The 14,582-nt window shown below is 39.9% G+C and overlaps 1 protein-coding gene and 1 long non-coding RNA gene across 4 annotated transcripts in view; one reads left to right on the top strand and one right to left on the bottom strand.

Moving 5' to 3' along the window:
• LOC145357005 (mitogen-activated protein kinase 13-like) overlaps nt 1-14,582 on the top strand; it is a 66,965-nt gene that overhangs the window by 25,292 nt on the left and 27,091 nt on the right. Inside the window, exons 3-5 of one of the 2 annotated variants that reach the window (XM_080210047.1) lie at nt 4,831-4,889; nt 6,570-6,675; nt 9,547-9,576. The exons of the other annotated variant lie outside the window; for it this stretch is intronic. Of the exons in view, the coding sequence (XP_080066173.1) occupies nt 4,831-4,889; nt 6,570-6,675; nt 9,547-9,576 (195 nt within the window). The remainder of the gene's footprint in view (nt 1-4,830; nt 4,890-6,569; nt 6,676-9,546; nt 9,577-14,582) is intronic. 2 annotated transcript variants of the gene reach the window in all.
• Nucleotides 4,798-14,582, bottom strand: part of LOC145357006 (uncharacterized) — a 49,367-nt gene continuing 39,582 nt past the window's right edge. Inside the window, exons 2-3 of one of the 2 annotated variants that reach the window (XR_013889231.1) lie at nt 6,013-6,095; nt 4,798-4,908 (exon numbers count right to left, since the gene is read on the bottom strand). This is a non-coding gene — a long non-coding RNA (uncharacterized LOC145357006). Of the gene's footprint in view, nt 4,909-6,012; nt 6,096-8,074; nt 8,633-14,582 lie in introns of those variants that run through there. The other variant, XR_013889230.1, reaches the window with a different exon arrangement.

Below are 14,582 nucleotides of genomic sequence, written 5' to 3'. Positions count from 1 at the left end.
AGCTATGAAAACCAAACAAGCAAGCATACAATGGATAATGATTCAAAGAATAGCTAAATGTTTTTAAATTGGACCTCAAGCTCTTCACAGAAGACTGAGTATTTACAGCGTTGGCCTACAATACTGCACCTAGGCAATTCTACAGAAAGGATCCTTGGTTTGAATCGCTACCTCAGCTCAAAAGTTTACTTCAGTAAGAAACATAAAAATTAATAAAAGGCTAGAACAATTGCAAATAAAATGGACATTGTTTCCCGTAGACTTGCCTGTTGAATGATTTTGGATCATGGAAACACATTGCAAAGGCCTTCTCCTCTATGAAAGTCTGGGGCCTAATTTAAAATATGTGACTACAGTTTGAATCTTTGGGGTGAATTTTCACCTGGTTACAAAGGCAAGACTGTTTTGAACAGGCTTGATTGGTGGTGTAGGCGGGGATATGGGCAGGTAGGAATGAAGAATGCCTCCCAACAAATAGCACGTAGGCTCACGGCCACATTATTGATGCTGACTGGGATTTTCCAGTTGGTTCGTGGGCTCTCTTGAGACTAAAACATGGCTGAGCCATGGAGATGACCTGCCTGTGACAGAATGGAGGTCAACACTCTGTCCTGCAAGTTCTCATTTATTCGTTCATGGGATGTGGCATCCCTGGCTGCGCCAGCATTTATTGCCCACCTCAGAGGGCATTTAACAGTCAGTCACATTGGTGTGGATCTGGAGTCACATGTAGACCAGACCAGGTAAGGAGGGCAAATTTCCTTCCCTAAACAACATTAGGAAAGTAGATGGCTTTTTATAAATAATCGACAATGGTTTCAGGGTCATCATTAGACTTTTAATCCCAGATTTTTTCTATTGAACTCAAACTTCACCATCTATCGTGGTGGGATTTGAACCTGGGTCCCCAGACCATCACCCTGTGTCTGTGGATTACTAATCCAGTGACAATACCACCATGCCACTGCCTCCCCACAGTAAATTACCTATTTCGGCCACTGACATCAGTCAAAGCCATAGGACCATAAACTGCAACTGTTTCAGGTGTCCTTTCTCCTACCTACGATGGCAGATTTCTTTTATAGTAGCATAAGTATTCATTTAACAATTATTAATTATTATTAACTAAATTGTTAAAGATAATTCAGCAACAATGGGACACAGTGGCATAGTCGTATTGTCACTGGACGACTAATCTAGAGACCCAAGTTCATGCTGTGGCAATGAATCTCACCATGGCTGGTGGAATTTGAATTCAATAAAACAAAATCTGATGGCCATGACACTATTGTCAATTATCATAAAAACCTACCTAGTTCACTAATCTCTTTTAGGGAAGGATATCTGCTGTCCTTACTCAGTCTGGCTTAAATGTGATTTGAGACCCATAGCAATGTAGTTGATGCCAAAAGTGCCCTCTGAAATTGCCTAGCAAGTCACACAGTTCAAGGGCAATTAGGGATGCGCAATAAATGCAGGCCCAGACAGTGATGCTCACATTCCATGAAAGATTAATTTAAAACAAAAACATGTTATGATCCCCATGGAGACCAATCTTCCAGTGGCTGACTGAAAGGATCACATGATAAGAATTTTAAGACTTTTATTGTAATAAATAAAAGCATCATTGTCTAAACACTCTTCGCTAGGCACCCTACAAACTGGTGGCACAGTGGTTAGAATTGCTACCTCAACGCCAGACACCTGAGTTCGATTCCTGGCCTGGATCACTGCCCGTGTGGAGTTTGCACATTCTCCCCATGTCTGCATGGGTTTTCTCTGGCGTTCAGGTTTCCTTCCACAGTCTGAAAGATGTGCTGGTTAGGTGCATTGACCCAAACAGGCGCTGGAGTATGGCAACTAAGGGAATTTCACAGTAACTTTATTGCAGTGTTAATGTAAGCCTTACTTATGACTAATAAATGAGCTTTAAAAAACTTTAAACCATTTAGCTTTTTAACAGGACCAAATGGATTTACTTTTTTTTTGCTTCCATAGACAGATAACATCCAATCCCAGGTTTAACTTTCACTGAAAGGATTACACTGGAGATTTCATCCCTCTAGCCCAAGCAGGGGAATCTTCCAGCTTTCTTTAAATCACCATGAACTCAGCGTCTTCAATCTAAGATCTTTTATCCAGGCTAATTAGCTATCTTCTAGATACCGCAACTCCATTCTAACATGTAATTAAATAGGCAGTTTAATGTATAACCGCTTGTAAAAACTGATATTCCTAACAACTCCCTGTGGAACTTGGAGACTAACAGTCTTCCCATAGTCAGCACAACTGCTCTTGCTAGTGTCTACAGATATGAACATTTTGTAACATCTCCCAAGTAGGTTAACCTGGGTACCATTGTCTCCGTAGCAACCCAGGCTTGTTATTAGACAGAATTTAGAGCAGGTCACCTGGCCATCTTCATTCCTTCCTTTTACCTTAAAATTAAAGAGAGCATCGCAAAACATAACAATCTTATAGTTTTATATATAATGTACTCATAAAAATTATCACAGTTGCTAAATGGGTACTTATCAACCACTCAACTTCTCTGGCACTGAATATTAGCTATAACAAGTGTGGATACAGGTTTTGAATATTTTTGGGTGATTGTAAAAATGTTAAATTTTGTTTTTGTTTTCTTTGTCTCTTCCTCTTATCCAGTTTTTATTCCCATATCTTTTTCATCTTTTGTACCTCATTTTACATTGAATTCACACACTCTAATTCCACCTTCTTCTCATCCCTCCTTCTATTAATTTACCAATCTTTAAATCTGATTGGTTTAGATGATGCACGCAGAAACCCCAATCCCCCTGTTGTGTGATTGTCAGCTCACACTTCTGGCAACTTTATGGGCAAAAATGTTTTGAGCTAGAGGGTACAAGGTGAAAGGCCAACTCCTGATGGATGCAATTAGATGCCCTGTTACAGGAAACTTTCCCACTGAGTATTTTGACGATGGCGAAAAACAGAAAGCAATAGAAAAATATCTGAAACAACGAGAAACAAGATGAGATACAATGGACTGGAGGCTTTTTCATGTCCTTGGAAAAAGCACTGAAAGATCAATGATATTATAATACATTGTGTACAAAATGATAGCTTATGTCATTGTAAGTGAATATATTCCCTGGTTCACCATGGTTTTGCTTACATTACGATCCATTAATAAAAATGAACTTTTAATAATTGGATAGGGAAGGATATTGTGCATGTCTGTTTATTATTCTGTGTCTTATAAGGCTTGAATAAGTATTATTTGGCAAAAAAACTTGCATTTATACCGTGTAGTGACCTTAGCATGTCCAGATTGATTCATAGTGAATAAATTACTTTAGGAGTGTAGTCACCTGTGTTGTATGGGCAAACACAACAGATCATTTGGGCAAATGAAGGTCCATAATCAGCAAATGAAATAAATGTCAAGTTCATCTGTTTTCACACACTCAGTAATAAATATTGGCTAGGACAAAGGGAGAACTGGAGCATTATGAGATCTGTTGTGCGCATCCGAACAATGAAGTAGAGCCTCGGCTTAATGTCTCATCTAAAATATGGCATACCTGCCCCCATGCAGGCTACTTTATGTTGTACTGAAGTGCAGAATAGATTATACGTTCCAAATTTAGTGCACTAAACGAGTTCAGCAACTGTTCTTGGATTGCCCAGATCTCTGTCAGACACACCCATCGAGGAGATGGGTGAAAAATGTAGGCAGTCAAACCAGAATAGAGATCAACTTGTGTTTCCTAAGGACCTAATGCAAGAATAATGGTGTTCGAAAGGTCATTGCATACCTGACAAATATGTCAAGGGGCACCAATATGGTGAGTAGACATGTAATCAATATCTGTTAATTTATATTAATGGTTTCCTTTCACTATAAATTATGAAGAATTATTGTGCAGCAGCTTAAATTGCCTTTGCTATTGAAAACCAGTTCTGAAGACTGCTTTATAGAGCAAACAGAGAAGCAGACGGGCTGTTGGGGCATTTAAATTGTCCTTTCAAGGAACCACAGAAAAGAATGTTGCTCAAAAATGGCAATTTTCCCGCAAGACCCTCTATTTTGATGCAATGCCAATGAAACTATTTTATCTGCTCATTCCCATCATTGGTAGCCTGATCCGTTTCCATAGGACATGACTGAGACAGGTTCACTGTCTTGTCCATCATTATGTGTGATAGGGTGGCATGGTGGTTAGCACTGCTGCCTCACAGCGCCAGGGACCCTGGTTTGGGTCACTCTGTGTGCAGGTTTCCTCCGGGTGCTTCAATTTCCTCCCACAGGCCGAAAGACCTGCTTGTTAGGTTCATTGCCCATGCTAGATTCTCTCTCAGTGTACCCGCTGGCACCTAGGGGATTTTCACAGTAACTCCATTGCGGTGTTAATGTAAGCCTACTTGTGATATTAATAAATAAATTTAAAAACATAAACCCCAGGATGACAACTAAAAAGTCAAAATCCCAAAACCTTTAGAATGAAAATGAAAAAAAAACATTCTAGAAAGTTTGTTTTTTAATTAGAAAATAAAGAGAAAAGGGCGGGCTGTGAGCAGGAACTGGAGCTCGGAAAACCTAATTTGGAATGGCATACAAAGGGAAGGTCAGTAACTTGAAAGGTTTTCTGCAGATAACTTTATAGTTAGGAAAACAAATTTTTGTCGGCCCTTTAATAATCTTCCTGAGGTTGAGGTAATGTGGTCAGGTTTCAGAAACAGAAAAATAACTGCAATCATAACAATTTATTTAGTTTTCACAGGAGTTGATAAAAAGTGGTTACTACAAGATGTATCCTGCCTGAATATTGTACCATTCATTTCCAGGTTATTGGCCTCATTGATGTCTTCACACCAGCTCTTACATTGGATGAATTTAATGATTTGTAAGTGTTCTGAAAACATCTATAACGTAAACAACATCGTGGTCAAAATTGCATTGAGCTGTTGTCAAAAATAAACACTAAGGTCTCGTGACAGGAAACAATCACAGACACAGCATTATTCACACTGCCAGAATCAAATATGAAGTTAAATGTTAGTAAGGTTTAAGCTATGATATCCTAACAAATATTCAGCTTCATATTCAGAGTATTCGTTCCAAAAATGGAAAATCCTGCTTGGGGTCAATGGACCTCTGCATGGTCTGCCTCCCGTATGCTATGAGTGGGCAACAGGAAAAATCCCCCCCCCACCCGCGACCTCAACTGTTCATCTAAATGCTTCTTAAATGTTGTGAGGGTTCCCGCCTCTACCACCCTTTCTGGCAGTAAATTCCAGCTTACCACCACTCACTGGCTTTTCTCAAATCTCCTTTAAATTTCCTGCCCCTTAAAATTTATGCCCCCTAGTTATTGAGCTCTCTATTTAGGGGGGAAACTTCTTAGTATCTCTCCTATCTATGTACCTTGTAATTTTGTACATCTCAGTCAGGACTTCTGCCTTCTCTGCTCTAAGGAAACAACCTCAACATAACCAGCCTCTTTTCAAAAGCTGACATGCTCCAGCCCAGGCAACATACTGGAGAATCTCCTCTGCACCCTTTCTATTGCAATCACATCCTTCCCACAGCATGGTGACAGAACTTACAGCATACAGTACTTCAGCCTTGACCTAATGAGCACTTTATAACCTCCCTGCCTTTACATTCTATGCCTCAGCTGATAAAGTCAAGTATCCCATATGTCTTCTTAACCATCTTATCTATTTGTCCTGCTGCCTTCAGTGATCTTTGGACATGCACCCCAAGATCCCTCTGGTTCTCCGTGCTTCCTAGTGTCCTGCCATTCTTTGTGTATTTCCTTGCTTTGTTAGTCCTCCTAAAATGCGTCACCCTACACTTTCTAGGGTTAAATTCCATTTGCCACTGTTCTGCCGGTCTATATCCTATAATAAAGCCTTTGCTCCTTGCCATTTACCGCACAGCCAATCTTTGTGTCACCCGTGAACTTACTGATCATACCCTCCACTTTCACATCCAGATCACTTTCGCTATCAGTCCTTGCTCACCTCAATTTCCATGTAGGTATTTTCTCTCTTTAGCTTCTTCTCCGAGCACTTTCCAAATTTCAGATTTTTGTCTTCTGACCTATCTGGAACAAGATGAGCCATGAAGTGAGGCAAAGCCACTGGCATGCCTACTGCTCCATAAACCATAATGAAGGTAAATGGAAAAACCTGTCTCAGAATAGCCACAATATCTCAATGGCCAACAATAAGTATATGTTTTAAGGAAAAAGAGAGGGGATGCGGGGTCTATTGTGTTCCAGCTGGTGGCACAGTTGCAGTTTCTCCCCTGCAGTCCTTAAAATGTCACCTTTGAATCTTTACTTGATGATTATTGTAGCTGAAAATGGAGGACCCAACTTCTTCAGTTACAAATGATGATACATCTTGCATTAGGCACTTGAATAAAGGATAGGTACTTGACGTTATTTTTAAATAATTGTACGGATCTGAGCACATGCAACACAACATTTACTTGGAATACTTTGGTTGAATTTGTGTAGCTAATAGTTATTTTATGTAAAAAAAGGTCTGTTTATCTTGAATGATTTTAATTTTAGCTACCTAGTTATGCCATTTATGGATGCTGATTTGAACAAAGTCATGGGAAGACTGACAGAAGACAGAATTCAATATCTTTTATATCAGATATTAAAAGGCATTAAGGTAAGAAATAAAAAAGTTGATAACTTAGACATTTTTGGAAACATTATTTAGAATCATTATGTAGCATAAATATATAAACTAAAAGTAACTGTTGAACTCCATATGAAAATATTTAATTTAATGCTTAAATAAGAAAAAGTAGGAATGCGTAGCTTGAATTAGGTGAAGTGGCCTTTTGTGCATCTTCTGAATGGCATAAGATATTACAGTGACATTGAGTCATTGGGTCAGTCCTTGGCTAAATACTTGAAAAACATTTACAACACTTATAGCACCTTGGTATAGAAGAGGCAGGAAAATGAATTGGATAGCTGTATTAAAGAGCTGGCACAGATACCTTAGAATCACAGAGGTCATTTGGCCTATATACAGCATTAGTATTATTAAACTATGATGTTTTTGCTAAAGGATTCCTGAAAAGTTGTTATTTCTCTCTTATTGAATGCAAACCTCTTATTTGACTTTCACCTTTGATGTATAAGACTACTGAAATGGGGCATCTGTTAGTGTGTAGGTTTGTCTATACAGGGCTCTACCATTTGTCATTGAAAAAGACTAATAGAATTATGATACTTAGTTAAACTGTAAGACTTAGGAGCAAAAGTTGGCTATTTGGCCTGTTGGATCTGCTTAATCATTCAGTGAGATCATGACTGATCGGATATAATCCTGAACTCCCCTTTCCTGCCTTATCTTCATAACCCTTGATTCCCTGACTGATTAAAAAGCTATCTCAGCCTTGAACATGGGTGACAGCTTATTCTGAGATTATGTCCTCTGGTCCCAGACTCTCCCACAAGGGGAAACAACCTTTCAGCATCTACCCTGTCAAGCCATCTGAGAATTGTGTGTGTCTCAAAAAGGTCATCTCTCATTCTTCTAAACTCCAGTGAGTACAGGCCCAGCATACTTAACCTCCCCATAAGAAAATCTGACCATATCTAGGATTGACTCAGGGAACCTTCTCTGGACTGCCTCCAATGCCAGTACATTTTTACCTAGATAAAGGGACTAAAACTGTCCAAATGTGGTCAGACTCATGCCTTGTATAGTTTTGGCAAGACTTCTCTATTTTTATACTCCCTTCTCTTTGAAATAAAGGTCAATAAAGTTCATAAATGGTCATTTTTAATAGTCAGTTTTTTTGTCAATGTAACATACTGTGCACATCTATCCTTATTCTTTATTTATTTTATTCTATCTTATTTAACTTTTTACTGTTCTCTGCCTTTTGTTTCTTTATCGTCTTTCTTAATTTTACTTTTCCCCCTACTTTATCCCCCCTTCCCTACCCTTTTCTTCCCCTTTAGGAAATTTAAAATTTTCTAAATTTTACCTCTGTCCCATCCATTTTCCACCATCCCCCAACATCTTCATCTGTCACAGCTTACCCTCTCAATTTAGCTTCTCTTCCATTTGGCCATTCACACCCTTTATTCTCTCTGTGGACTGCCATTAGCAGTCTTTTCCCCTGGTTTCTGTGACTATGACCCATCTTTCATGCCCTCACCCTACAGTATAAATATCTCCCATGTTCTATGCCTTTTAGCTTTGACAAAGGGTCACCTGGACTTGAAATGTCAGCTCTTTTCTCTCCTCACAGATGCTGCCAAAACTGCTGAGATTTTCCAGCATTTTCTGTTTTGGTTTCAGATTTCAGCATCTGTAGTAATGTGCTTTTATCCTATTCTTATTTTGCCCAAAGCAAATAAGTTAGGTTTTTCAGTGATTTTAGTAACAAAGGTTTTTGTGTCCTCAATCAACAGAAAACATGCTGTTGGAAAACAAGATCTATGAGAATGTGCGTGCCCTTTCGACTTGCTGGAGTTCTAGTTATGACTCAGATGAATTGTAATAACACAACTATGTGCTGATAGATTAGTTTGTTCGGCAGTATCATGAGAAGATTTATTGCATTGATGCTGTTTTGAGTGTTGATTTCCAGTGGGACCTAAACCTGCAATGACAAGAAATGCAAGGTTAATTTGAGTCATTGCTACTCATTGAAACATTGAACAAAAATAATTTGCCCACAAAATAAGGGCTTTGCCATTTGATATGAATGTACAGGTGGATATTATGTGACATGGAAGAAAATAAATAGCACCAAGGGGAAAAAAAAATCATAAGCTGTATCATCTTTGATAATGCCCTGGGCTTAATTTTAAGATGTTAGGGTAACAATAATACGTAATCAGAAAACATAATTAAAAAAATTTTAACACCACTTTGAGAATGCAGGAGGGAAAATTTGTACCAGGGTAGCATGGGCAAGTCAGATGTGTGGTTCAATAACCATGGTTCAGATAGTGACCATTCATTCTATTTGAATTTCTATTTACAGGCTAGATGTTGAGTGACTAAATGATGTCTGTTTCATTTTTGTTTTAAAAAAGGCCTTTTTTATATCTATTTCTGATAAAGGGGAGAGCATGCTGTCAGTGCAAGAATTCTTGTTGTCTACATTTTTGAGGACAGCTCAAACAGATAGAAAAGCAATGGAGATGTAGCCATGCTTTACTTTTTTCTTCTAATCAAATGATCAGAATTAGGAGCAACCAGTCTACCAAGCTGGGGTTCTGAAACTGTCTTGATTAACAATATAACACAGCATGTTTGCATATTGCTGCAATATTTGTATATTGGTGCAGCACATCATGTGCTTGCTATATGGATGCTTTTTCCATTCCTATTTTGATACCAGGGCATGGTTTTAACTCGGCAAGTGAATGAGTTTTGAATGAGTTAAATTGGATTTTTTAAATTTGTCCTGTCTCATATTATGATTGTCTTATGAATAAAACAGAAATGTTTAATTAATGGAACTAGTTATAACAATATTTATGATACATACTATTCATTTTCTTTCAGTATATTCATTCAACTGGAATTATCCACAGGGTAAGCTGATTTTAAATATCAATGTTATTGGGAAGAAAATAAAGAGAAGCTGTATCGTTTGGGAGAAAATTTCACTTGTCAGTATTCTATGTGTAGAATAGAAAACATTCTTGTTTGTCAATATCCATTTAAATTGAGCAGGGGCTGGAGGTTGGCGTGTGGCAGGGGTGAGGGGCAGGGAGAGTGACTCACATTTGTTATGTTAATTTCATTATGTATTAGAAAAATACAGCTAACTTAATTGATAGAAATGATTAATATTGGTCATTGAACTGTACTTGTTTGTCATGTGCCTGTGTTTAGCTTGCTGTAAGTGGCTCTCTCATTCATTCTCAAGTCTTGCAAGCAAAGCACATGTATGCTTCATTTTATCAAGAAGGGATGTGATTTACTGGAATAGAGAGTCCATGAGGCTTTTAAAATATTGTAGACCCTAGTATTTAAGACCATATTTGAAGCTTCAAAAAAACCCTTCCTTATGACAACTAGCCATAATCTCCCTGTCTTCCCTCGGCTCGTGGGAGGTACCAGAGGATTGGGAAAATTGCACACATTACACCTTGTTCAAAAAAATGTTGAAAGGATAAGCCAGCAATAACAGACTAGTTGGTTTAATTGTGGTGGCAGGAAATCTTCTAGAAATAGTTACTTGGGAGCAAATTAATAGTCACATGGAAAAATGTGTGTTGATTACTAAGAGCCCACAATGGATTTCTTAAAGAAAAATCATATTTAGTTAACTTGCTGGAGTTTGTTTGACGAGGTGGCAGTAAGGGCTGATAAGAGTGTTGCTGTTAATGTGATGTATGTAGACTTCCAAAAGACACTTGATACAGTCCTACACAATAGACATATGAGAAATATGTCATGGAATGAAAGGGATAGTAACAAAGCGGATATGAATTTGAAGTAGTGGGTAACAGAAAGTAATAGTAAATGAATATTTTTCTTGCTCTGCCTGATGGATATTAATAATCTAAGTCTTTGTGTGAAGGAACAATTTCAAAGTTTGTGGATGATACAACTTGGAAGCATTGTAAACTGTGAGGAGGACACTGTAGAACTTCAAAGATAAGTTGATGGAGTGGCTAGATATGTGGCAGATGAAGTTCAATGCAGAGAACTGTGAGGTGATTCATTTTGATAGGAAGAACATGGAGAGTCAATGGGCAGAATTCTCCATCTTTTTGTCTAACTGTAGTGGTGGGCGGTTCCAGTGGCATGTTTCCGCTGGCTGGAATGGCATAAACTTGCACCCAATTCTATGCTTGGAGCTTCATAATTATGCATGAACGAGTATCTCTCCCAATCACCTGGCAGGTCATGCGCTAACTTGTCCTCTTACCATCAGCTAGCAGGTTCAAAGATTGAAGTGCCATCTGCAAACACCAATCCAACACAGTCATGTCTCTGTCTCCAGCCCATCTGTCTTCATGGGACTGTGTGCAGATGTCCGGGATGTAGAGGCAAAAGACTAGTCACTTCAAGAATAAGTCTGCATTCTGATTCAATCACTGTGCCCTCAAGGCCTAGATTTGAGGAGTCTGGTTGCAGAGGCCTACCCTCCAGCCAAAGAGCACTAGATGCAGCCAAACATGGTGAGATCTTGCTCTTCGAGGGAGTGAAGGTCTCGTTCTTCCAAGACTTCTCAGCGACGATACAACAGAGGTGCAGTTGTTTCAATGACATTGGAAAACATCAGAAAGCTATTGGAATGCAATATGCCTTGCTCAATCCTGCTATTCTGAGGGTTACATGCGACGGATCCTCAAGGAAATTCGACAATCTTACCAAGGCTTTGACCTTTCTAAACTCCGCTGAAGGCAATAATTTGGAAACACAATCTGCAGTTCATCGTTAATCCTGGACTTTACCCCTGTTGTTATATTTCCATACTGATCCATATTGTCACATACCATATTGACAGGGAAGACCTAGTAAGTAAGCACTGAGGCAAATTTCACCTATTATCCTTTCGAAGCTAGGGACATCCATTTATCTGTAATGGAGTGCAGCCTTCAGCGTACTCCTTTTGTTTGGGGAGTACGCTGTGTGGATTGTATGGCACTAGGGCTGCATGATACTTATCCATTATTTTCTTATAGTCTTGCATTTATAATGGTGGAATATATTGTATTGTATCCTTTACTCTAATCAAAACTAATATGAGTAGTGCCATGGCAAACAAGTGGGTAAATGACTGAATATAGAGGTTTTGGGTATGGCCCTATGAATCTTCACAATTAGTGAGGAAAACTACGGAGGAGGACGCGAATAGTTTGCTGGATGTCAAAGATAGAAGGATGGTAGGAGTTGAGGGCCTGAATGCGATTACTGTCACTAGAGAGGTAGTGCTTGATTGACTAGCGGGACTGATGGTGGACAAGTCCCCAGGACCGGATGGAATGCATCCCAGGGTTCTGAAGGAAATGGCAGAGGTGATAGTAGACGCCTTAGTGATTATTTACCAAACTTCGCTGGATTCCGGAGAAGTGCCGGAAGATTGGAACGTGGCTAATGTTACGCCGCTGTTTAAAAAAGGTAGCAGGCAAAAGGCAGGGAATTATAGGCCAGTTAGTTTAATGTCTATTGTTGGAAAACTGCTGGAATCCATCATCAAAGAAGAAATAGCGAGGCACCTTGAGAAGAGTTGTTTGATAGAGCAGACGCAGCACGGATTTGTTAAGGGGAAGTCATGTTTGACAAATTTATTGGAATTCTATGAGGATGTGACTAGTGCGGTAGATAGAGGGGAACCGGTGGATGTGGTGTTTCTCGATTTTCAGAAGGCGTTTGATAAGGTGCCGCACAAAAGGTTGCTTCAGAAGGTTAGGGGGCATGGAGTTGGGGGTAAGGTGTTAGCGTGGGTAGAGGATTGGCTGTCTAGTAGGAGGCAGAGAGTTGGTATCAATGGGTGCTATTCTGATTGGCGGTTGGTGACTAGTAGAGTGCCGCAGGGATCGGTGCTGGGGCCTCAGCTATTTACCATTTATATAGATGATCTGGAGGAGGGGGCTGAGTGTAGGGTGTCGAAATTTGCTGATGACACAAAGATGAGTGGAAAAGCAAATAGTGCGGAGGGTGTGGAAAGTCTGCAGAGGGATCTAGATAGGCTGAACGAGTGGGCGAGGACCTGGCAGATGGAGTATAATGTTAGCAAGTGTGAGGTGATCCACTTTGGCAGGAATAACAGTAGGAGGGATTACTATTTAAAGGGTGAAAAGCTGCAGCACGCTACGGTGCAGAGGGACCTGGGGGTCCTTGTGCATGAGTCGCAAAAACCCAGTCTGCAGGTGCAGCAGGTGATCAGGAAGGCGAATGGGATGCTGGCCTTTATAGCGAGGGGGATTGAATATAAAAGTAGGGAGGTCTTGCTGCAACTGTGCAGGGCACTGATGAGGCCGCAGCTGGAGTACTGTGTGCAGTTTTGGTCACCGCACTTGCGCAAGGATATTTTGGCCTTGGAGGGAGTGCAGAGGAGGTTTACTAGGCTGATACCGGAGATGAGGGGGTTGGACTATGAAGAGAGACTAAATAGACTGGGTCTGTAATCATTGGAGTTTAGAAGGATGAGGCGGGATCTTATAGAGACGTATAAGATAATGAAAGGGATGGATAGGGTAGAAGTAGAGAGATTCTTCCCGCTCAGAAAGGACAGTAGGACTAGAGGGCACAGCCTCAAGATAAAGGGGGGTGCAGTTTAGAACAGAGTTGAGGAGGAACTTCTTCACTCAAAGGGTGGTGAATCTCTGGAATTCTCTGCCTGTTGAAGTGGTGGAGGCTACCTCGCTAAATATATTTAAGTCACGGGTAGATAGGTTTTTGGTAGGCAAGGGAATTAAGGGTTATGGGGAGAAAGCGGGAAAGTGGAACTGAGCCACTTCAGATCAGCCATGATCTTATTGAATGGCGGGCAGGCTCGAAGGGCTAGAAGGCCTACTCCTGCTCCTACTTCTTATGTTCTTATGTAACTCCCTTATAACTAATGGTGATGCGTATTTATTGTATTTCTGTTATTTTGGGGCAAAGAATCTCTGATTTAAGGTACAGGCAGATCGCATATCCTGGGAAAATACATTGTTCTGTTTCAATGGTGCCTCCTGTATAATTGGAGATGGCAGAGGTGTGTGGTGCAAGAATCTCTGGCTGATGAGCCATTCTTATATCTATGTTATTATCCTGAATTCTCTTTGATGGAATAAGCAATGACAGTACTTTAATGGCTACTTAAAAAATTGCTCTTGGTATATTCCATCATCCTATTTAAAAAAAGATTCTACCTTTTCTTTGAAAAGGGAAAGTCGGCACAACTGTTTTTTTTACAAGATCTGGATGACAGGGAGCGCCTTAAACATGTGTGATGGTGCCTCCCTGTTATCTCTTAAGCAGCTATGTTAGCAGTTTGATATCCCAAAATACTCCTTTTATAGATATTGACAACTCAAGGACTTTGGCACAGTGGTTAGCACTACTGTCCCACAGCACCAGGGACCCAGGTTTGATTCCTGGCTTGGGTCACCATCTGTGCAGAGTTTGCATGCTCTCCCTGCGTCTGCGTGGGTTTCCTCCGAGTGCTCCGGCTTCTTCCCACAGTCTGAAAGACATGCTGGTTAGATGCAATGGCCATGCTAAATTCTCCCTCAGTGTACCCGAACAGGTGCCAGAGTGTGGCGGCTCGGAGATTTTCACTGTAACTTCATTGCAGTGTTAACATAAGCCTACTTGTGACGAATAAATAAACTTTAAACTTTATCCTTCTTCTTGATGCTTAAGATTTTCCCGGTGGAAAAGATGCTGATTTCTATACAGTCTAAGCAATTAATCAGCAAATTTTATGACGCTTTATACTCTACATCCTCTGAGAATACATTTGACACTGTAGTCATGGGATAAAGAGCTGGCAGTGAATATTGACAATCAGACATGGGGTCATATTTGAGAATGTGGCAATAAAATCTCAATTTGTAATAAATCAAAGGAGACTTTGCTTAAAATGTTATATTGGC

The sequence above is a fragment of the Carcharhinus amblyrhynchos genome, chromosome 22 (assembly GCF_965287045.1).
Source record: "Carcharhinus amblyrhynchos chromosome 22, sCarAmb.v2.hapA, whole genome shotgun sequence".
NCBI classification, from domain to species: domain Eukaryota; kingdom Metazoa; phylum Chordata; class Chondrichthyes; order Carcharhiniformes; family Carcharhinidae; genus Carcharhinus; species Carcharhinus amblyrhynchos.
Note: the sequence above shows the minus strand (reverse complement) of the source record. Positions and strands in the feature narration are given on the sequence as shown.